This window comes from Pygocentrus nattereri, chromosome 18 (assembly GCF_015220715.1).
Source record: "Pygocentrus nattereri isolate fPygNat1 chromosome 18, fPygNat1.pri, whole genome shotgun sequence".
Lineage (NCBI taxonomy): Eukaryota > Metazoa > Chordata > Actinopteri > Characiformes > Serrasalmidae > Pygocentrus > Pygocentrus nattereri.
Window position 1 is genome coordinate 7,458,880 of NC_051228.1, and position 23,759 is coordinate 7,482,638.

Genomic DNA, 23,759 nt, shown 5'->3' on the forward strand with positions numbered 1-23,759 from the left:
ATATATGAGTGCATTACGATCACATCACTAGAACCACATTCAGAGGTGGTCAGAGACAGATCGTGTGTAAACAGAATTGTAAACGTAATTTTGTTTTCTGAACACAATTAAATGAGCAGAAATGCGTCTGCCGAGTGCTGACAAGCAGATGAAAGGATAAAGGCGGAAATGAAAGATGGAGCATATGCATCATTGCTGAAATCCAATTTTTGCTCAGATCCAATCTCTTTAACATGGTGGTTCACACTCATTAATTAAGTGACTCACGTCACATCACATCCTAATCAGTAACTCTCACAAAAATTCATCACGTGCATCAACAGCATAAAAAAAACTAACGAGGAGAACGAGCCTTTTTGTGAAGATAATTAACTCTGTTCAGCTCTCAACTGTTCGTTATTAGAGTGAGACAAAGGTACATTTAAAAAAAAAAAGTTTTTTAATACAGGCTTTAACTTCCGTTCGGGGATGAACACGTGAATTACAAAAGGTCACATGGCCACAAATTGGATACATGTCTGATCTAGGACCACATATGAAAGTGGCTCAGGTCAGGGTTGAAAAGATCAGATCCGTGTCCACACAGCCTTGAAAACATCAGATCTGAGGGCAAAAAAATCAGATTCATGCCTCTTCAGCCTGAACATACACTTCTTGTGCTCTGATCTGATGAGTGTCCAAGCCAAACTTATCAACTGCTATGATAACCGAAGTGATGTGTGTGTTGATGTGCTTCTTTTACACGGGAGAGTAAAGTCATGTCTTACCTGGTCACACTGGTAATGTATTTTACTGTGAATTACAAGCAGAATCCAGCCAAAGTACATCTAGATACTGTCCAGACATGAAAGTAGATGCAAACATCAATCCATAATATTGCTGTTTACACCTGGCTTTTCATGCGATCGAGTGAAATCCGAACTTGATCTTATCGCCGAAAACACAATTTAGTGCAAGGTGTAAACAGTTTTTTGTGTATTAGTTATGCATGCATTATTTTCTACTCTCTGCTTAGAAATTTGTTACTCATTTTTCTTATAATTTCTGTTTCATTGATTCATTCTGGTTTATATTTTATGTTATTTTTTCTGTTAATCATGTTGCTTTCTGTTTCCTGGTTGCCATGACCCCCCCCCCCCCCCCTCTCTCCCTGTCTGTGTATGTGCATATGCGAAGCCTCTCTGCCTTGCTCTAGATCTGCCGTATTCACCTCGCCTCTCAGCCGGCCAGGTATTCCCATCAGTCATCCCCTCCTCCTCCTCCACCTCCACCTCCCCCTTCTCCACTGCACTGCCACTCCAGGCTGCTGTTTTTGGACTGCAAATTCTCCCTGTAATGAAATCATATAGAAATATTTCTGTCTTTTGACGGATCTACTCATCGCTGCAGTAGTGAGATTATGTGCACAGTGAAGTCCTGAAAGTGTAACAAGTGTGCCACCTGCTGGTATCTTCTGTCCTCACAACGTGCTTATCCCAATGTACCTCAGTATTCAGACCCAGATCCACCCTTTCTGGTCAAAATGGTCATTAACAACATTTTTCAGGGTTAGAAAAAAAATCAGGAAACGCGTGTCTAACAAGAAATTACACATACGTCATCAGCATTAACTATAGAGCCAAATCTGTCTGTTCAATATGTCTACTCTTTACTTCTGCACCTACTGCCACTTTATCTCCTCTGTTCTTCCAATCTTAACAAACCAGTAGCTCTCGGTTGCAACAAACAAAAGTTAAATTACCCTTTATTAGTCCCACAACGAGGAAATTCACTGCATTTAACCCATCTGTACAGTGAAACACCACATACGCACTAGTGAATGCACACCCACTTGGGGGCAGTGAGCACACTTGCTCAGACATTTGATGGGCAGTATATAATCTTTCATGTCCATAATATCTTGGTATCAGTAGTTGTTTTCTTAGTATGAGTGCTGGTCTAAGCATGGGCTATTCCCTCGTTCTGCAGGCATCGATAAGGAGAACGTGGAGTTGTCTCCAACCACGGCTCTGTCCACCAGCGGCCGCACGCGCCACGGCTCAGCCAGCCAGGTCCAAAAGCAGCGCAGCGCCGGCAGCTTCAAAAGGCCCAGCATCAAGAAGATCGTATGAAGACGGCGCCTGCCTGGCGGTCTCCCAGCGCCGCATCACGCCATGCTGCATTTCTACTCCCACACTCCTTACTTCTCCTCGTTCCCGTTTTTCCTTGTTTTTCTCTTTCATTTTCTGCCTCATCTTTTCAGCCATACTTGCCTGACGATCAATAAGGACAAGTTCTCTTGCGTTTGCAAACCAGTCAGTGTTCGGTGTGCCGATGGGACGGAGTCCAACATGACCTTCTGTGTTTATAATGGAACTTCTAATCTTTTTATCGAAAACCACAGCTCTTTATTTTTTATTCCAAACCAATTGTCGAAAGGAAGCACTGAAATTCATGAGTCTGTTTGTTTCTTTGTTTAGATGTCCGGAGCGCATTGAGACGTTTTATAAGCATTAATTTACTTTCTTTCTATTTTTTATTGATCTAAAAGAAGAAAGTATTAACCAAGTCACTTTTTCATTTTTGTTTTGTTCATTTCTGTTGATTCTGTGTGCTTTTGTTTTAGTCTTGGCTCGTTTTTATTTCCATGTTCTGTTGTTAAAGCAGTTTTTTTTTGTTGTTGTTGTTGACAGGCTAGGAGACAAGGCAAGTCATCGGGAACAAATGCATCGTTTTTAATGTAGATAATCAAAGTGGCTTAAAACACATGATGAAAAGGGTTAGAGTCTAATAGCTCTTCAATTACAGTTTGTATATTTCCAGCTCTGATGACGCATCACTGTTTTCCCAGCACTGAGTCAGCTGCAATATTGATCGTCTCCTTAAAGCCCCATTTGGAGGCAGTCCTGTAGATCAGGAGCTGTAATGATTGTGATGCTCTTTGCATCTGCAAATGGTACTGATTCCCCCAGTGTTGCAGTACTGTGTCTGAGTATGAGGCTCCACAGGATTTCAAGCATGCTCAAGCTTTTAGGGTGAACTGGTACCTTTTTAGTGATATTGAAGGATAATTGGTTCTCAAGGTTTTTCTCAACTTTCATCCACAAAGTCAGATGTTCACACAGATGTCTTGTCCATTGTGCCTTTTCTGTCAGTAGAAGACCTTTTAACTACATATGCATTTGTATACTGTTAGCATTGATGCTACAAGAATAGCATCCTTCCCGAAAAGTCTCAGAACTCTAAATTAACAGCGAGCGTCTATAGTACTAAGCGTGCAGGCTGATTATTGAAGAGCTCTGATTTAATAAGTTCTCACAGGGCTGCTGTTGACCAGTTAGAGGTCCATTCCATCCCATAATACTGTTTGAAAATTTTTAGAGTGCTACACTAAATCCTGACTGTCACTAGTGAAAGATGCCCCCTCTCAATTTTGTCAAACATAAACCATAAGGCAGTTTCTTTTTCCATCTAGTTTCACCAATATAAAGTAAAATGTGAAAGTTTTGGCACCCCTGGTCAATTTTCCTAGTGTAAATAAGACACTTCTGCGCAATATACTGCACAATTAGTGTTTATTTGCTGACTTTAACACATTGGAAAAAAATAACAAAACATGACTATTCCAAACATGTTAAACTCAGCAAATAAATGGATTTCAGTTTGTTCCCTGTAGGCGAAATCGTCGCTGTCCAATGAAGAACGTGTTTCCACTTTTTGCGATTTTTACCTTTTTGCACTATTTGAGCTCCGCCGCCGTCCTTAACGTTGTGTGAAAATTTCATGATGATTGGACCAATAGACATGCTCCAAAACTGCTTAGAATAAAATGTCTTTCCATTGACTCACATTGAAAGTAAAGAACGTTTTGCCCTCTCCTGTAAAGTGACTATTTTGGAGATCACTTTCCTCTGGACAGCGATGATATGTTATCTTATTTGCACTTAGAAAATCATCAAAGCGCCGTTTGACCAGGGGTATTCAAACTTTTGCATGTGACTGTATGTACACTTTAGAGTGTCGGTGACCAAATACTGGCCAGTCTGACCACATTCGAGTTCAGTACAAGTGATGAAGTGGCAGAGTGTACTGTCCACCCCAGATGGCTTTTCGACAAAAAACACTTTAGAGTGTTTTGAACAGGAATTCCACCAATTTTCTCAGTTTCTGCGTAGTTTCATCGTTGAGATGTAAACAAAGCCCTTCAGCGTGCTTTGATGTGAAATGATTAATTGTAAAGAAATTTATCAGCTCAGAGTTCTTTACAGCAATGGTGAAAGGAACCCAGGGTTGTGATGGCTACTGTGGCACAAATATATTCATTTTACTTGCTATCCAAAATGACTACTAAACCTACACGAGTGTTCAGTTTTCATATGTAATGCCAATAAGTGTTAAATCAGAAAACAATACTATTGAGTCACCATTGCCCTGCATGTACCTCTTTGCCATGAGGACATTCAAGAGAATGTGTTTTAGGCCAAAATATTCTCTCAAAATTGTCATAAAACAGTGTCAGGCATCAGGAAATGCGTTTATAAGTTTCGCATAACTTTCTGTGAGGTACCTTTTAGAGTAATTGAACTCTTCAGAAGCTTCCTATCACCACCACTGTGAACGATGCCGATGCTCTGCAGTGGCCCATTTCACATTAAACCACCCTGAATGACTGTTTACATCTGATTGAGCATGACAGAAATTTAGGAAAGTTGGTGGAATCTGTTTAATTCTTGTCCTTTGATATCTGTTGGACTGCCTACTAGGGCTGGGTATTGAAGGTCATTGCATTGGTACTGACAGTTACCATAAAGGATCAAAACATTCTGCCATTCAGTATCAATTTTAAAACTTAAATAGTTTGTCTTGTCAGCATAAACCAAAAAGCATGGTTTAAAATCTGGACTCCTGATTGGCTGGAAGTGATTACCCACTTTCAGCACCTTACGGTTATTTGTGGTTCAAGCCACGGCCACTTTCAGTTTACAGTGTATTGGTGTGGAAGAGTTTTGAGCGATACGCAGCTCCGCTGCCTACAAAACATTTGTTCAGCCACGTTTAACTTAAGCGATGAATAAGCGATCAATCACATGATGTCAATCATTTAAATGTATTTGGATTAGTAAGGGAGGACATGAAGACTGATTCAGTATTAGGAGACAACTATTCGCCACCTAACAATAAGAAAGATCAAAAGTAGCAGTTTATGTTGGGGTCGTCTCACTCAGATGACCAGTATTGAAAATGCGGCTTGTATCACTCAAGCATTACGGTACTGAGTAGGTTCTGTGGTCCATTAGTGAGGAACTCCATCCCTGTGATTGTTTACAGTGAATCTATACTTGAATTAGAAAGTTCCTCTAAGAGAGGAACATGAAGGGAATTCTGAAGCGTTTCTGATGATTTTAACGGATCATGAGAACCAGAGGAGATTGGAACTGAACCAAAGTTTAGGAAGTGCAATATAGTCCCAAGTTTATGATGTCCACTCCTTCTGCATTCACCCAACGTTTTGGAAAAGTCAGTGAACTGAAGTGCTTTGCGTGAGCAGGGATGGTTGTTGGCTTCTTGAATGGTGGTTTGTGGATCAGGCCTTGATTTCTTGTGAGATTGGGAAGGGGATTTGGGAATTTTCCCCTTTCCAATGTTCAAATATTAAGCCTTTCCTAGGATATTGTGATGTGAAATCATGAACTGTCCCCCTCTATCACAGTATAGCGTCTGCAATCCTGGGCTGCCAGAGCTTTTTCTCCAGATAAGAATGAAACTCGACATGGGTAAAGGTTAATCTTAATGAGGTGGCATTGCGAGAGATTAGAGAACATTGGAGATTTATTCCTTATTAGGGCTTTTTTGTGCATGCATTCACTTTTTTTGTATATGTTGGATTATGTTCTGTTTTACTAATCCACAGTGAGGTAAATGCTGTTGTCATTACTTGGCCTTATAATCCTCTTACCTTAATTTATATATTTTTCCCTATGACTGTATTCACATCAGGGCCAATTATGTTCATGAAGCTTTAACATTCAGGTTAGGATGAAAATGGTAAACTTAGCTAAAAGAATAATGGAGGGGTGTTTTAAAACACCTCACCGAGGCTTGTGAAGTGAGCAGACAATAATGGCATGCCCTCATTGTGGGAGGTTGTGTGTGTGTGTGTGTGTGTGTGTGTGTGTGTGTGTGTGTGTGTGTGTGTGTGTTTAGACATAGACTTTCACTGCACCCTAACTAGTTAAATTCTCATCTGCCGAGGTTATGCAAAACTGAGATTTCTGAACACTTTAGTTTTTTCTTTTCCCCTCATTTTTTACGCAGTCAGCTTCACATCTGTAAATAATTTTGTGTAAAAAAAATGGAAAGGTATATTTACTACACTGTAAATACATGTGATGATATATTGTATTATTTTGCTTTTTGTAAAGCAGTTAATTGCTGTACATGTACAACAAACTATGAATTATTGTTGTGTTGGTAATGAAGCCATCCATCATGTTCACGTTCGCATTAACGTCGTTCAGCGTTGAGGATAAACAGATGGTTTAAAAACTGAAGATCTTAGACAGCTGTGTACTCTAAACCCCATTGTATAATAAATTCCTGTTACCATCTGATTTCACATTTACACGTTACACTAATAAAGTAAAATCTGTCCAGGTTGTGCGCTGTGGTCAGATTACTGCAGATTATTAGTACTTTCATACATACTGTACAGCTTTGGGGGAAGTTGTACATGTTATCAGGGGGTCAGTTTTGCCCGTTCCTGCCCCTTTTAGAAATTGACATGAGTATGTTTGATTTAAGTAATGACATAATAACTCATTTTGTTTTCTTAAAATTAGGGCTTGGTATCTCAAAATTATGACTTAACTATAATATTATTAATTATAATAATGATTCTATTATTAATTATTATAATAATTATTATTATTTAAATTGTTTTCACAGAATGTTTACATGGTAACCTGAAGTTGCTTAATTTCAAAAGACATTTTCTCAGAATAGTGCCTCACAATACCAAAATAATTGCTTACTTGCTTGAACTTGAAAGTCATCGACATAGAAAGTCATAATTTGTGATGTTTAGTCAAAAGGCAAGAAAATAATTGAGATACTAAGTTAAACGTTTTGAGAAAATTTCAATTTTTAAATGGTAATTTTAAGATGTGTCTATTTTGAGGCAAAAAAATTGATATACTAAGATTAGAAAATAACTATTTTGACATGTTAAGTATTGATTATAAGATACTAAATCATTATATTTACATACAGAACAGAAAAAGGGCAATGGTTGGCGAGAACGATTGTCCATAGTTCTGTGAAAAAAGCTCGAGGGCTTTACGTTTCTGAAATGTGGGCTTACGCTGTGATCAGAAGGCCAGTTCAAAGTGGGATGCATTTTGTGAAGAAACCGAAGCAGTGCAGCTTTTCCATATAGATCAGCGGGGATGGAGAAAATACAGAGAAACTATAAGTGAAAGTGTGAAAGCTCTGGTCAAGCGATTGGAAACAATTGTGACTTGATTTTTAGCCGTTGATCTTCATGCACACCTATTCATTGAGGACTCTCTCACAGGAGCGCTCTGCTGTTTTGCAGTTCTGTTTTTTGATATATAACATGGGAAATAGGAAGTGGCCATGCCTCTCATAAACCTGTTCTGGTTAAATGACAGGGGTTGGGTACCATGAAATGGACACAGCAAGAATGAAGACATTATAAAGTCCCAGTGTTAACAGTGGAGGTCAGAAAAGAGCAGGAGTTGAAGACTTGGAGTAGTGATGCAGCTGATCTCTTATGAGAACCTTTGAAAGAAGGGAAAAAAAATGCATCACTACAAGAGGAAATCCACCAATTTTTCCAACATTTCTGCATGATTCAGTTGTTGAGACGTACACTCTTAAAAGCATTTTCCACAAGGGCTGTTTAGTAAAGGCAGTTGTTGTATTCAGAACCATGAGTTCTACATAGAACCATTTTATGCTTCAATGGTTCCTTGCGTGGTGAAAACGTTCTTCAGATTGTTAGAGAATGTGTTGTATATGGTTCTCTATAGCACCAAAAAGGGTGCTATTGTTCTGCTATTGTTATGATGTCAAGCTCGAACCCCTTTTGGTGCTCTATAGAACTATATACAACACATTCTCCATCAAACGGAAGAACCACTTCACCATGCAAGGAACCATTTATGTGTGAAATGGTTCTAAACAGAACAACTGCCTTTTACTAAAGAAGAATCCTTTTTAAGAGCGTAAGTGATTCTAAATGTGTGTGTCCACCTCTAATATGGTGATTTGAGGTTGTCCCACCTCAACTTCTCTTTGAAGTCTATTTATTAAAATCTTCAAGTAACACTTCGTGTTGTTGGGTTCACATCCCAGCAATTAATGTTCAAAGAATTATTTTTCCTTACAAACAACCCTGAAGAAAATGGAACATACATGTTATCTATCCTCGTCCTCTTATCTGCTTATCCTCCTGGTTTATCGGGGGGCAAAGAGACATGCACATTTACACACACCGGGGGGGCAAATTCACATCTCTAATAGGCCTGGCTGCATGTCTTTTGACTGTGGTAGGAAACCCACGCAGACACGGGGAGAACATGCAAACTCCACACAGAAGGGGAATCAAACCCAGGCCCTCCTTGCCGTGAGGCGACAATGCTACCAAAAAAAAATCAATTATGATAAATACAGAAAATTGTATCATCTTGTTGTTTTCTGCAGAATATTCTCTCTTATTTTCTTAATTTACACACAATGAACTGATTAGGACGAGCCAACCACTCCTGAATGCTGCTTATTTTAGCCTAAATTGACAACCCTGTTACCTATTTTTTAAAACCTTCTCTAAAACCATAAAAATGGCCTCAAACTAATTTTAATGAAGAAAAAAAAGTTGTTTTCTCATCTGCTCTCGTACATTTTAACTGTGCCTCAAACTATTGAAAAACAGTGTTTTGGGTATCGTACAGTGTGTCCACAATCATTTTATCTAGTAACTTTACGTGAGGAAGCTGTTCGTGGGATTAGACGTCTGCTTCCATTCACCACCATGCTACTTTCTCCAGAACTGAGCATTTCACACCAAACCACTGAATGACTGTGTTGACGTCTCAACCACTGAATTAGGCAGAAAGTCGGCGGAATTGCCTTTTATATTCAATTAACTGCATTAATAACAGCTCAGTGGGGGGTATAACTTCTGTGTTCAACGCTGTGACTCACTTCAGCCCTGTTATTTAGTCATATTTTAGTGAAAATAAAACAATTCAGGAGTTTATGTTACCAGAAGTGTCAATTTGGTAATGAGAGTCAGCAGTTAAAATGACTAACCCAAGAAAAAAAATGCACTATTTTTGTTTAGAGAGGAAAAACCTCTAAAGCTTTGAAGTAAAATATAAATGAAATTGGGAAATGAAAGGGAAAGGGCCAGCTAGACTGACCAAAAACAAATGGTGGTGATAGGAACCGGGTGAGTTGTGATGTCTACAATGAAAATATAGCCATTTAATTATCCAATAAAAACATGTTCTGCATTTTATATGTAACACTGATAATAAAAGAAGTGGCAAGTAAAAAGAAAAGTTTTCTTTGGGAACTATTTTGCCTTCCAACACCCTACACGTATCACTCCGCAAGGTAAGGATAGAAAAATGAAGCTTTAGGAACAAAACTTTGCCTCAAACTATTGAAAAACAGTGTTTTGGGTATCGTACAGTGTGTCCACAATCATTTTATCTAATGGCATTACGTGAGGGAACTGTTCGTGGGATTAGACGTCTGGTTGCATTCACCACCATGCTATTTTCTCCCGAACTGAGCATTTCACACCAAACCACTGAATTAGGCAGAAAGTCGGCGGAGTTGCCTTTTATATTCAATTATGCAAAGATTTAGCTTTGAAATCACTTTTTAGTGATAGCTCCCAGTGGGAGGGCTGGTTGAAGCTTAACACGGCCAACATCCTTCCCATTTCTGAGGTCATTTGGTCAGTCAGTGTGTGTGTGTGTGTGTGTGTTCACCTCTAATAATTAAAGGCTGATGGCGCGCACCTGAGGCTCCAGAGCGCGAGGAACCGTCTGAGGGCTTCCCGAGCACTTCGTAACGTTCTGAACTTCACTGTCTCCACCACTAAGGTGAGCTTTAACTCGGTTTCTCGGCTTTCAGGTCGTGTTTTCACTCGTGTTTCTCATAAAATAAAGTTTGTTCTTCAGGCCGGCGAACCTTTTAGCTCGTTTCTGTAGGAAAGTGTCGTTTTTCGTGTCCTGTGAAACGCGAGGCTCTCATTTTGCCCGGGGCTGAACTCTGAAGTCATTCTGTTCGCCAGCTTGTTCGAATTTTGCCGTTCCACCTTAAATGGTGTAGCAGTTAAGTGCTGCGCTTAAGGTGGAAGGGGAAACATTTCAGGCGAACGCTGGTGAGTTGGAAGCTGACTGGCTTCAGCCTCGTTTAAGATGAAGCTAGCTCTGCTTAGCCACAGGTGACAGGAATGTCATTCCCTGTTTTTTTTGTTTGTTTTTGTGCTTTATGGGTCGATGAAGTCGTTCAGCTGGTAGAAGAACCGGTGGAGAACTAAACTGAGGAAAAGCTGGACAGCCTTTTGAGCTCTTTTAGACTCGGACACCTTCTAAAGTCTGTTTTCTCTTCACCTTTTTGAAAGGAGAGTATCTTAAAGGGCAATTCCACCGAATTTCCAAAAATGCTGAGTTGTGAACAGTCGTTCCGTGTGGTTTGATGTGGTGACTCATTTATATAGAAACTTACAGACTCTCATATCTTCACAGTGGTGGTGTGATGGAACCCAGGGGTCACGGCGTCTCCTACACAACTATAGCCACTTCATTTACTCTCCAAAACCGCCAGTGAATGCCCTAAGAGTTGCTCTATGCAATGTTGATTATGGTAAAATAGTCATAAATCTGAAAAATTAACTTTTCTTTGCAGACTGGTTTGCCTTAGAACACCCTTTGTGTGCCCCCACCATGAACTGAATCAAATGAATGGGTTTAAATACATTTTGGGCCAAAACTTGTATCACAAAGCTGTTGTAAAGCAGTGTCTCGGACATCAGGCAGTGTATCGCTAACCATTTCATGGAATTCATTTCTGTGAGGGAGCATTAAACTCTGGACGTCTGGTTCCTGTCACCACCGCTGTCAACAGTTCTGGCTCCCTAGAATGGAGCAATTTGCACCAAAGTGCTCTGAATGATTTTGTTGACATCCCTTTTAATTATGTCAAAATTCTGAAAAATCTGTGGAGTTCCCCTTTAAGGGAAAGCTTGTGCCGTGAACAACCTTCTGACCGTTTTTTTGTGTTCAAATCTTCTCCTTGCAGTTGTCAAACTTCTAGAGTCAGTGTTCTGTTCACTTTTCTGAAAGGACAGTATCTTAAATCACTGCTGCTGCTGGTCCGTCCTGACAGGAAAAGCCATGGCCAAGTGCTGCTGTCAGTGTGCCAGGTTTTGAAGGGCGAAGTCAGTAGCTTGTAAAATCCTCCATGTCCCTGTGGACCAAGGGACAGTCCGAGCTTTATTTCCATGCCTTGATGTGCCTGTGGAAAGACCTTCATATCATTCTTTTTATAACTCCAACAAATGTAGGCTTTCATCCAGGTTGGGATGGTATCACTGGCCTGATGAAAGGCCACACAGACACAGGCCTGCAGAGGTGTTGGCATACACAAATATGCTGCCACTGATTCAGCTTGTAGTTCATACAGTGGCCCCCAAAAAGTATATGGAGGCTATAACCGTTGAGCCGCTGTTTAACTTTTGGGAAGTTTTTGTTGTTTTGTGAAATGTTTAACAACATTTTTAGCACACGATTAAAGTGGCAGTAGACTCTGTGTGGAGAAATCCTGGAAAAGAACTCTGATCAGACTGCGCTGAGGGTGCTGTAAAGCACCGAGGTGGGACCCTCCAAGTCCGGTGCTGTTTTTCTTACAATGGTGAGCTTGAGTTCATTAATGGGATTTTGGATGCAAAAATTCAGAGAAATCAGCAAAGAAATTGCCCCAAAAGGACCCCTTTTGAAGGAATCCCCCCAAAAATGCAGTCTTGGCATGGTCTGTTTAAAATGCTAATCGGATCGACACATTTACTAACACGGTGAACTTTTTGGGGGCACTGTAATTCCCTCTTTGCCTCTTTGGGCAGTCGTGGGCTGGAGGTTAGGGATCTGGCCCTGTGACCGGAAGGTTGACGGTTCAATCCCCAGTGCCGACAGTCCATGACTGAGGTATCCTTGAGCAAGACACCTAACCCCCAACTGCTCCCCGGGTGCCGTGGATAGGGCTGCCCACCGCTCCGGGCAAGTGTGCTCACTGCCCTCTAGTGTGTGTGTTCACTAGTGTGTATGTGGTGTTTCACTTCACGGATGGGTTAAATGCGGAGGTGGAATTTCCCCAGTTGTGGGATCAAAACAGTATCACTTACTTACTTACAACAGACTTGAATGGTGACTAGTTACATTTACCCTGTTCTGTTAACTTAAAACTACTGATAGATTTGTACTTTTAAATGATAACACTTGTATTTCTACCCAAATATATTTGTGAGGAAAGACATCTAGTGTTTGAACTCAGTATTCACATAGTTTTTTTGAACTATTACTTACACGTTTTTGGGGAGGTACATCTACTTCTATTTCTCCTAAGTAGCCATACGTTTACTGGAGTGTAGGCTTAGGCGGCTCTACCCACATCTGTTGGTTGGTTCATGTATTTGTCAAGTAAGATTATCTTTAGTGTTTATTCCATATTCTGTTCAAAATTGATGTACTGTTTACTCCTTAAAATTGGAGTCTTGAAGTGTCTTCATTGCTGATATGACTGGAATGGGTAGAGATGGTTAGATGATTCCAGAAGGTTCATAAACACCTTCTCACAACTGTATGTTCCTGCTGCTTGCTTGATCCTATTCTCATGTTAACTCCTGTAGAGGCACACCAGGTGATGGCTGAGCTCCATAGACTGTTATCAGATAACCCTCCTTCTGCCCCGTAATGGCTTTGCTCCAAATGTGCCAACGGAGTGTCTCCACCTTGTGTTACAGCAGTGTTGCTTTTACGCCTCTCTCTCTCCAACCTTACACCTGACCCATCATTCATGCTTCTCACTTTTCAGTCCTGCTCCATGGAAGCCAGGTAAGGTGACCTGCTCAGATGCGCTTGACAGTTCTCTCTGGTCTCTCTCCCCCCCACTGTCTTGACAGGTGTAAGTGGCATCTTTAGCTAGAAAATGTTGCCTCTACCTCTCAGGCCCCTCGTGTCTCTCTCAGCACTGGCTCTGCTCAGCTGGTGCTGGTACACCATCAGAAGGAGGAGGAGGAACCTTATATATCAGGTTAGGGAAGATGAAACTGCCCCAATTGCCAACATGCAGAGCCTGAAGGAGGACTTGGTGGAGCAAGAAACTGCTACAGATGTGGGTAGGACATCACAGGATTTGAAGCCATATCACCATTTGCACCCTCTGGAGAAGCAAGAACAGGAGGTTTCTATGAGTTCTGGTGATTCCATTGACCAGAATTTGAACCTAGAGTTTTCAGATTGCCCTCATGTTAGCAGCCCTGCCTTAGATAAGTTGCCTGTCCTGCCTGGAGCCTCACCAGCCATCATCACCGCTTCCTCTCCAACTCTACAGCCTCTGAAAGGAGATCGCCCTGAACCAGAAGGGGAGGTTTCAGAGGCTCAGGCATCTGCACTTGTTGCCGAAAAGCTGGAAACGGAGACGGAAAAAGACAGTATCGCTTCTAAAGGCCATACAGACATTGTAACTGATGAGATTAGTCCCTCCTGGCCTGAATCTGATACTATCTCTTCAGTACAACAATCTCCAATGACCATCTGCTCCAAAGCTCATGAACTCCCTAGTCTGCCTGATAACCTGAGTGAAGAGGAAGTGGAGCAGCTCAGTTATAGCTTGGTCAAGGAGGCCATCCGTGCTGCCACTGAAGAGATCTTGGCCACTGGTGATATTAGTTTAAAAAGGAAAGACCAAGAGGAGCCAAGGGAAACCTTACTGATAGACATCCAGACTGATGCCCAAGGTTTAAGAGACATCAACAAGATTGAAGGTTTGTCTGTGAAAGAGGGCAAAGCGGTGTGTAGTTCTGTGCCTAAAACACCACGGGAAGATTATTGCACCCTCAGCCACACAGCAAAGGGAGGTGTCTCTTCAGTAGACAATCCGAGTGACCAGTCAATGAGTCCTTCAATATTCCAAGCTGGAGAGGATTCTGGATGTAGTACGTGCTATTCAGAGGATGGGATGTTGGCGGAGGAAGCAACTGCCAGAGGAGAGCTTTCGTCAGGCTTTACAGAGGAGGGAATCTACTCATTTGTTTCAGATGCTTCTGAAAGTAAAAATCAAGAAACTTACCATGGCACAGAAGAAGGAAATGGAAAACCCCCAAAACAAAACGCAGATGCCTCAAAAGGTTAGTCTTTCATCAATTTTGCAAGCCTGTTTTTAACTAGTTTCCATTTAGTTCTGTTATTTGTGGAAATTGACCAGCTTTAACACTCCATTAGTTGCACATGCCTTTAAAATGCTTACTTATTTGATTGCATGAGTGTTTTTGCAAATTAACATTAGTCATAACAAAATCTTGCAAAATAGTACAGTCATTTCTGCATAATTAAGATGTTAGTCATTAAAACAGGTCTGATGTGAAAAGCTCCGTTCTAGAGAAACGCTCAGAATTATTCAATGGTGATGCGAGGAACCAGATGTCCAAATGGTTCAATACCATTAAACAGCTTTCTGTGCTGTTGCTTTATGCGACATGTTTAGAAATATGCTGCCTATCCATGTCTGAGAGATACATGCAGGGTGTTGACCTTCATGTATTTTACCAACATGACAAACAAATAGGTTCGCCAGTCATTTTGCATTAGTAAATTAAATGGATGAATATTTGCGTTGTGGACATTGTGACCCCTGGTTCCTATCACTCACTATTTCCACATATTTCTCTACAGTGAACAAACATGTTATAAGCTTTTGTTATGTTGTTCTAGGGTTAGATGCCTAAAACGGCATGGAGTGGACATCTATTCATATAATCTTTTTAGGGCCATCTTGTCCTCTGGTACAGGTGCTAACGATGTAACATGCATGAATGGAGAGAACAGGGTCGACAGCAGCGAAACTGCTCATTTCTCAAGCTCGGCCCTCACTCTCTGGGACGTAGAAGTGCCAGCGGTGAGCCTAGTATCCAGCCCATGCTGTTATAATCATACATTATGCATTCAGGGTCTGTTTAAACATGTGGGGATTAGTTAACTGCGTGTGGCAAATGATTGCAGATAACTAAGTTCTATTTTGTGTTGAGGTGACATTGAATTACTTTTCTTGAGTTTAGACTTCACAATGCAGGATTTATCAGTTGGCTGGATAACTAGTCAAAAGTTAAGTTAGTAGGAGTGCCTGAGGGCCAAATTTTTTGAAAGATGTTGCTGCTCTCGGGACAAAACCTCCATCTCCATTTTTGTATTTAGTTTTTGACATAATTTGAAAATGCCTGTTGCCCTTTTATGTTGTGTAAATTTCATGATGAATGGACCAAAATAAACAGCCTATCTTATCCTGGAAAGTTATCATTTTGGAGATTCATGGTTTTGTTCCAACAGCGGTTATGCAGCTTTACCTGCCTTGTGAATTATGCCCCCCCCCCCCCCCCCTCCCCCACACACACCACCCCACCCCCTGCTGTTGATGGGTCTTATTCTGTTAATCTTGTGATTGTTTGCACCAGTCATTTAAATTATGCTGACATGCACTGTTTCAGCTAGTTGAGACCCACTTGCTTGGTACGCAGTAGTTTTTGTACTAAATGATTAAAATATTGGATTTTAATGGTGTAAAAACCTTGTTTTGGCAGCACCTTGTCGGGCGATTAATTGGAAAACAAGGGAAGCATATTGGCTTCCTGAAGCAAATCTCTGGTGCGAAGATCTATGTGTCCACTCTGCCTTACACTCATGAGTTTCAGATCTGTCATATAGAGGGTGAGTTGACTCCTGAAGGGAATGTGTTTATTGTAATTCCTTTCTAATTCTTAGGCAGATTTGAGGAGAGACTGTGTTCCATTAGATTTTGAAAGTGCTGTAAGCATCTAGGCTGCAGAGGGTGATCACAAAGAATGCTGGTTAATTTCTTACTAACAAGCTTTAATGTAGACTTGAATTGCTAATACACTAACTTCTCAAGGCTTTTTCAGACAACCAGTCTAATCAGGTACCACATCCATATATATGCTAGATGGACAAAAATATTGGGCCACCAACAGGAGCTTTTATCACTTCCCATTCTAAATCCATATTCATTAATATGAAGTTGCCCCCCATTTGCAGCTATAACAGCTTCCACTCTTCTGGGAAGGCTTTCCAAAGGATTTTGGAGAGTGTATGTGGAAATCTTTGTCCATTCACCCAGAAGAGCATCTGTGAGGTCAGACATTGATGTTTGTTCCTGTCTATATGTTCTAGTTCTTCCCAAAGGTGTTTGATGGGGTTGAGGTCAGGGCTCTGTGAGGGCCAGTCAAGATCTTCCACACCAAACTGTACCTTGCTTTGTGCACTGGGGCTCAGTCAAGCTGGAACAGAAAAGGTCCTTCCCCAAACTGTTCCCATAAAGTTGGAAGCATTCAATTGTCCAAAATGTCTTGGTCTGATGAAGCCTTAAGATTTCCCTTCACTGGAACTGAGTGTTGGCCAACCCCTGAAAAACAACCCCATATCATTATCCCTCCTCCACCAAACTTTAGTCATCACCAGGCTTGTCTTCCAGATAGATAAGTGTGATTTGTCATTCCACCGAATACATTTCCACTGCTCCAGAGTCCAGTGGTGGTGTGCTTTACACAGCTCCGTCCAATGCTTGGCATTGTGCTTGGTGACGTAAGGCTTGCATACAGCTGCTCAGCCATGGAAACCCATGCCACGAAGCTCTCGGTTCGTAGTTTTTGTGCAGATGTTCAAGCCAGAGGAGGTTTGCAGCTCTGCAGTTAAGTCAGCAGAGCATTGGTGAATTTGTGGCTGAGTTTCTGTGGTTACAAAACTCTTTACTATTCAATAATACTACTCACAGTTGATCGTGGAATATCTTTCACAAATATTTAAAAGGTAGACTGCATGGCCAGGTGCCTGATTTTATATACCTGTGGCAATTAAACTGAAAGACATGCCTGAATTCACTGATTAAGAAATGTGTTCCAATACTTTTGTCCATATAGTGTGTCTTCTTTTGCTATTGTGCTGTCCCCACAAATCTAGCCAGTTTAAAAAATAACTTGGCATTTCACTGTGCTGTCTGGACATAAACTATGCTGATAGTTGATAAGACTGCTGTGTTTCTACCCTTGGTCAGTCTTGTATTGATCATGTGCTCCTGGTTTGTTGGAATGAAAACCTGCAGCCAAACCAGCCCTTTCTGGATAAGATTGGACACCCCTTTACCAGTGTTGGTGTTTAAAGAAGCCCCAGAAGTATTAATACTTAGCATCCACTGGGTGGCAGAAGCAGACCTATTAATTCTAGGCTCTTTCGACCCTCTCAGGGACAAAAGTGCAGGTGGAAAACGCACTGACGCTAATCAGAAAGAAGTTTAAAGATTTGGATTTGAGCAACCGCCGATGCCATGTACAGCCTCTTCCTTCGCTCCCCATCACCTCCTGGGTATGTGACCTGCCAGATATACTGTGTATGTCTTCTGTTTTACAGAAATGCTCATCACTCACTGGCTACTTCATGAATTTCAGCTACCTTGTAGCCCCATTAATGGGTGTGTGATTTAAAAACCGTTGCCTTTGTCATGCATAATGTCATCTGCCCTCTACCCCATCCAAAAGTACCTAGCCAGAAGCAGCTCTGTGATCAGAAACTGACAGCTAACAGCAGATGGGCTACAGTGTCTAACTGTTAACCAGCATGGGTAGTGGTCACTAGCACTTCTGTAGATCTGCTTTCCTGCAGACTTTAGTTCCAGCTTGCATCATGCCACTCCCCTCCCATACTGTCTTATCTGATCCAGCCATTGAAGTACTGTACTTTTGAATAAGTTAATTACTTGAAACAAGTGTGCTAGGCTCTAGTTGTAACCAGGAAGGTATGTTTGGTGACCATTGCTGTGAGGATTTCTAATTAAGTGACTGGTTAGTATGGATACATTGGGAAAGCTGGTATTAAATTGACAAATGTGTCTTGTAGAATAAAGACCTGTTATGAAGTATGTGTGTGCTTTTTCGTGTTTGTAGCTGCTGCTACCTCAGGACCGTCCGGTGGAGGTAATTGTGCCACGGGTCGAAGCACCAAACTACCTGTTTGTGCAACAGCACACTCACCCAACTTACTATGCCCTGCGCAGCCTCAATGAACAGATGCTCTTCTGCTACTCCCGCCCGGGATGCCCCAGCCTGCCCACTCCAGTAGAAGGTAGACGGTGCCAAGAAACTCCCTTTAGAAACACACATGCAACCTGCGTTCAAACCTCAGTTTGTTCTCGCACATACACCTTCCTGTTGGGTTTTCCACACGTACTCTGTTTCTCACCTTCAGTTTGTGATGTTTTCAAAAAGTTTCACACGTCCTGTTTCGCACAGCTTCTCACATGGGTACCTTCTTGGCCAATACTTTGTTTTACACCTCCGAATTCAGTCATACATGCTCCTGTTTTATGCTGTCAGAACATTACACTAGTAGTGGGCACTATACTGTTTCATCCTGTAGACTGTTTGAAGTTCATTATGTTGTAACTTTTAAATTTATGCATGCCAAAAATACATATCAGTCCCACATCTCCTTAATATATAGCCATTTACATTGAGGTCCAGTTCGCTGTCTAGAGAGTGGACAAATATGAAATATGGAAGAAACGGTCAGGTATTGGGGTTGCCTTTTAGTCTAGTTCTTGAGCCCTCTTGCTGTGCTTGTTTTCTCTTGCTGCACCTCTTGGTCCCGTTCATCAGATGAACCTGCAGTCTCGGGTCCATGCAACAAGCTGAAGACCAGCTGGTACTGGCACCATGATTTTTACTAGTTTTATCAAAAAAATTTTTTTCTTCTCTATGCAAAGTCCAGCAGTCTGGTAGTTGTAGATATAAGCACAAATGTATAGGATTCACAAATGGGACAAATTACTTGGGAAATGTGGACATGAAACAACTACTTAATTGTTTATTCCTGTTTTTACTAAATTACAATTTAAAATATTTTAGGTTTGCTTCAGTTGTTAAATCTAAAAAAGCAAGCATCTGGATGTGTTTAGCTTTTTAAACTACACCATTGTATGATGCATTAAATGTTTGATGTAGCAGCCACGCCTAGGTTATTTACATATTTTTCGTTTGCGTCAGTAGTCAAAAAGAAATGTTTGCCTTTTTCATTAAAAATGAAAAGTAGCTTTTGTTAAAACCATTAGAGGTTTTTGCAATTTTTTTTCATCCTACAATTTTCAGGACACAAATGTCCTGACATACAAAAACGAACACATGGACATACATCAGTGTGATCTCATGAAGTAATATTCTCTCACTCAGCGGGGGTGGTGTGTGCGGCCCCCTCTGCAGACGGCGGCTGGTGGAGGGCTCAGGTTATCCAGCACTACAACGACTCAGACACCGTACAGATCCGATATGTGGACTACGGTGGCTACATTACGGTTAACCTCAGCACCCTCAGACAGATAAGGTTTGCTCTTTCTTTGCTTTGGATTTGTTGTAAACTTTTACCTTTTGTCTTGGAAACGTGGCAAAAGAACACTTCATGCTTATTTTCACAGATCAGACTTTGTGGCATTGCCTTTCCAGGGGTCTGAAGTTATGTTAGAAAATATTGCACCTTTGCCAGGTAAAATGTAATACTGTCCTCCATAAGCACTGCAAAAATCTGTATTGTTCTCATTTAGTCCAAAATGAGAAGATGGGTATAGACTGCTTTTTATTTCTGGTTATTCCGTAGGATGCATGTCTTTGACTGACCATGCATGCTCATGCCTCCCTTTCTAGAAGTTTGATTACACTGTCCAAATATTTTTGCGTGGCATCCAATACAAATGATGTGCCCTATAATTGAAACACCTTTGGGGCAAATCAGACTGGCATCACTGTAGTCTCAAAATGCCATTTGTTTGATGTCTCAGGCAAGGAGGAGTTTTCACTCGAGGCCAAAGAAGCTCTTGAAGAATTAACACAAGGGGTTCCTTTAATCATAAAGGTAAGAAATTATCTGGTGAACATTTTGATTCATTCTTTTCATTTTGATCCCTGAATGAAAGCAGTGTTCATACCATTTTTCCACAAAAAGGGGAAAAAATGTCCCTTCATGTTTGAGTGTTTTACACGGATTGTTCTAGTACTTCAAGATCAATAGGAAAAGTTTTGTCTAAAGTTGGGGCTCCTTCAGCTTTGAGTGGTTATCTGTGGGTGGGAAGAAGCGCTTTAATCACTTCCTCAGTGGGGAGTCTGACTCACTTGCGCCTAAAGAAGGGCAGTTAAACCTGCAGGTTGCTCTGTGCTCTGTTCTTAGGTCACAGGCAGTCAGAGTGGACTGCCCTTGGTGCATATGTGGCGGCAGGCAGGAGAGGAGGTCTGTATTCGTTACGTTAATTGCATATTAAAATTGTCAAATGTTATCCCTGCTGTTGGATACAAGGTTTTGTTCTATTTTTTGTCTTTCAGTTTTTGACTATGCAGTTTCCTATGCATTGCCTGTAAATTTCATGATAACATTAAAACCACCTCCTTGCTTCTACACTCATTGTCCATTTTGTCAGTTCCACTTACCATATAGGAGCACTTTGTGGTCCATCTGTTTCTCTGCATACTTTGTTAGCCTTGTTCTTCAACGCTCAGGACCACCATAGAGCAGGTATTATTTGGGTGGCAGACCATTAGACGCTCTTTCCTTAATGGTCTAACTTGTAGATGTAAAGTCAGAGACGACAGCTCATCTGCTGCTGCACAGTTTGTGTTGGTCATCCTCTAGTCCTTCATCAGTGGTCACAGGACGCGGCCCACAGGACACTGTTGGCTAGATATTTTTGGTTGGTGGACTGTTCTCAGTCTAGCAGTGACACTGAGGTGTTTTAAGACTCCAGCAGGACTGCTGTGTCTGATCCACTCAGACCAGCGCAACACACACTAACCATGTCAGTGTTACTGCAGTGCTGAGTGATCCACCACACACGTTGCCTGCTCTGTGAGGATCCTGACCATTGAAGAATGGGGTAAAAAGGTGGTGAAGTATGGAGAGAAACAGATGGATTACAGTCTGTAATTGTAGAATGATAAAGTGCACCTCTATAGTAAGTGGAGTTGATCAAATGGGCAACAGGGTGGTTTTTATGTTATGGCTGATCACTATATTTAGTCAGGAGAGGAGATTATTGTATGAAATGCAGTCCAAGTATTAGTCTGTTTGCATAGTTTGAGTATGGCTATATAAATGCACATTAATTAGTTTATAAATGTTTATATTGCACTTCAAGGAGAAATTCCACATATGGTTCAGAGTTTTCATAATTAAATGGTCAGTGTAAACAAAGCCATTTAAAGCAAGTTGGAGTGGTTTGATGTGAATTGTTCTATTGTAGCGAAACATACAGGATGGTTTACAGTGGTGGTGATGAGAACCAGATGTCTGAACTGTGTAATGCCTCCTGAAAGCTACCTCATAGAAAGCCATTACGTGCAATGGTCATGGATTCATCAGAAAATGTAAGTTTTGACTTTTGGCACCATGTTACCCCTGTCAACCTTACATACAAACACATGGAAGACACTTCCTCGCTTACTCAGATCCCAGGATGCTGGTTTTCTGCTGGTTCCTAAAATTCAGAAGACTTCAATGGGTGGAAGAGCTTTTTCTTACAAAGCCCCCAAATTGTGGAATAATCTCTCAGTTAATGTTCGGGATTCTGACACAGTCTCAACCTTTAAGTCTAGACTGAAATCATATGTTTAGTTTAGCTTTTCATAATTGGCCTTCCCCTTTAGATAAAGGCAGGAGGTCCAGGGGTTCATGGGCATAGAGGATTATGGTAAATGTTGGTGCTGTTGACCCACCACACGATCACGCAGGTTTGTTGGCGGTGGAGTGTGGGGGAAATCATATTTATTGCAGTCATACTCCTGAGCAGAACTAATTTTGTCTCTCTACTTTTCCTGAGATAATGACTGCCCTCCCACCCTGCTGAAGACTGACCATCAGGGCCTCCTCCTCACCATCACCAACCCGCTCTCCTGTTCATTTGTGCCAGCTGCAACACCTTCAATTACATCACTGTGCCATCCAGATGTACCAGCATTGAGAGAGGATGGGACTGTTTCAGCTCACTCCCACTTCTCATAAAGACCCAGTCAGAGACCGCCTCAGTCAGAGACTGCCTCTACCAGTGCAGTTTCTAAAGCTTTACCGTTCAGTCTTCAAACAGAGATCCTCTAAGCTTTTATTTGGTATTTAGCTTATTAAATTGTAAATACTGTTTGGCCAGAGGAGGACGGGTCTCCCCATGTGAATCTTGGTTCCTCCCAAGGTTTCTTCCTCCAGACTGAGGGAGTTTTTCCTTGCCACCGTTGCCTCTGGCTTGCTCACTGGGGGATATGTTATAACTGTTTTCAAACTTCTGTAAAGCTGCTTTGTGACATTTATAAAAAGCACTATACAAATAAACTTGAATTGAACTTGTTATTCACCGGTCATTTTAGTAAATAAAATGGCTAAATTTGTGTTGCAGACATCTCTGTTCCCATCACCACCACTGTAAAGAAGCAAGTTTTGCCACAATGTATCATTTCGCATCAAACCACCCTGAATGTTGTTTGCATCTGTTTATATTATTTTGACTCTAGTTCCTTACTAAATAATGAAATGCTTCTTTGTCTCTCCTGTCTTGCTGTAGATGATTTCGGTGAATGGGCTGCTGGTTGAGCGTGGACTTTGCTCATGGTTAGACAGCCACTGATGACCCGTTTAGCTCTCACGTAATCTCCCCTTCATCTGTCTCTAAACTGGGTTTCACCTGGTCTCCACACTCGTGCGCGTGTATACACACAGAGGTGCTCTTTGTAATACGTATTGTAATGTTATACGCAGTTCAGTTTTTCATGGCAGTTACGTTCCTTTGCCTTGTTGCAACTGTTTAAAGGTCATGTGCAAATTAACTTTAAAAACTCCTTGTTTGAGCAAAAATGTGTTGTTTGGTTTTTTTCCCCCCCAGAAATTCTAAAAAATGGCATTAGGAATGCATCTTTTTTTTTTTTTTTTTAATTTTGAATATTATTTTCAGATGTTTAACCTGAGAGCAAGAACATTCTCATTAAACACTTGAATGACTTCAAGATTTTTTATTTTTATTTTTTTTTTTCCCCCCTTTTCTAAAGTTTAATCTCTTGGTCTATCGACTGCTCTCAGCTATAAATAGATATTTTGTCCCATTTCATGTTACTACTACTGTTACTACTACTGTTACTGCTTTCTCTTTCCTGTCTCCTTTTGCTGCACATCTTTTCCCATTTGAAACTGGAGATGGGAAAGCTTAAAACTAGGATGTAAACCCACTTCTTGGCTTCCTGTTAGGTTAGCCTGTGCTTTAGCCTTCTAAGTGTTGTACAGCTTAACACTCAGTGTGGGGAGTCACTGTGTTTGCTCTGTTAAATTAAAGATTCATGCTGCTTAAGAAATCCTTCTAAGCATGCTGTTTCAATTCGTGCTCATTTCAAGATGACTTGACCGGAATTGCTCAGGAATACTTGTAATAAAATCTTGTTGCATTAACTT

General features: G+C 41.1%; 2 protein-coding genes across 2 annotated transcripts in view; both read left to right on the forward strand.

The window, feature by feature from the left end:
* The window catches only part of nf1b (neurofibromin 1b), a 119,946-nt gene extending 113,307 nt beyond the window's left edge, over positions 1-6,639 (forward strand). Inside the window, 1 exon segment of the mRNA XM_017711895.2 lies at positions 1,969-6,639. Coding sequence (XP_017567384.1) covers positions 1,969-2,111 — 143 coding nt within the window. The 3' untranslated portion in view covers positions 2,112-6,639.
* Positions 6,640-9,979: 3,340 nt separating this feature from the next.
* Positions 9,980-23,171, forward strand: akap1a (A kinase (PRKA) anchor protein 1a). The gene is made up of 11 exons (XM_017711878.2): positions 9,980-10,115; positions 13,193-14,419; positions 15,080-15,186; positions 15,866-15,992; positions 17,542-17,660; positions 18,239-18,416; positions 19,520-19,670; positions 19,762-19,829; positions 20,122-20,195; positions 20,508-20,567; positions 22,882-23,171. Exons 2-11 carry the CDS (start codon positions 13,219-13,221, stop codon positions 22,942-22,944), a joined length of 2,148 nt encoding a protein of 715 aa, XP_017567367.1. The 5' UTR covers positions 9,980-10,115; positions 13,193-13,218; the 3' UTR covers positions 22,945-23,171.
* Positions 23,172-23,759: the final 588 nt, after the last annotated feature.

Coding starts and splice junctions, on each gene's coding strand:
- akap1a (XM_017711878.2), top strand. CDS start 13,219: ATGTTGCCTCTACCTCTCAGGCCCCTCGTGTCTCTCTCAGCACTGGCT. Junction 15,187..15,865: donor GGGACGTAGAAGTGCCAGCG/GTGAGCCTAGTA, acceptor TTGTTTTGGCAG/CACCTTGTCGGGCGATTAAT. Junction 17,661..18,238: donor CGCTCCCCATCACCTCCTGG/GTATGTGACCTG, acceptor TCGTGTTTGTAG/CTGCTGCTACCTCAGGACCG.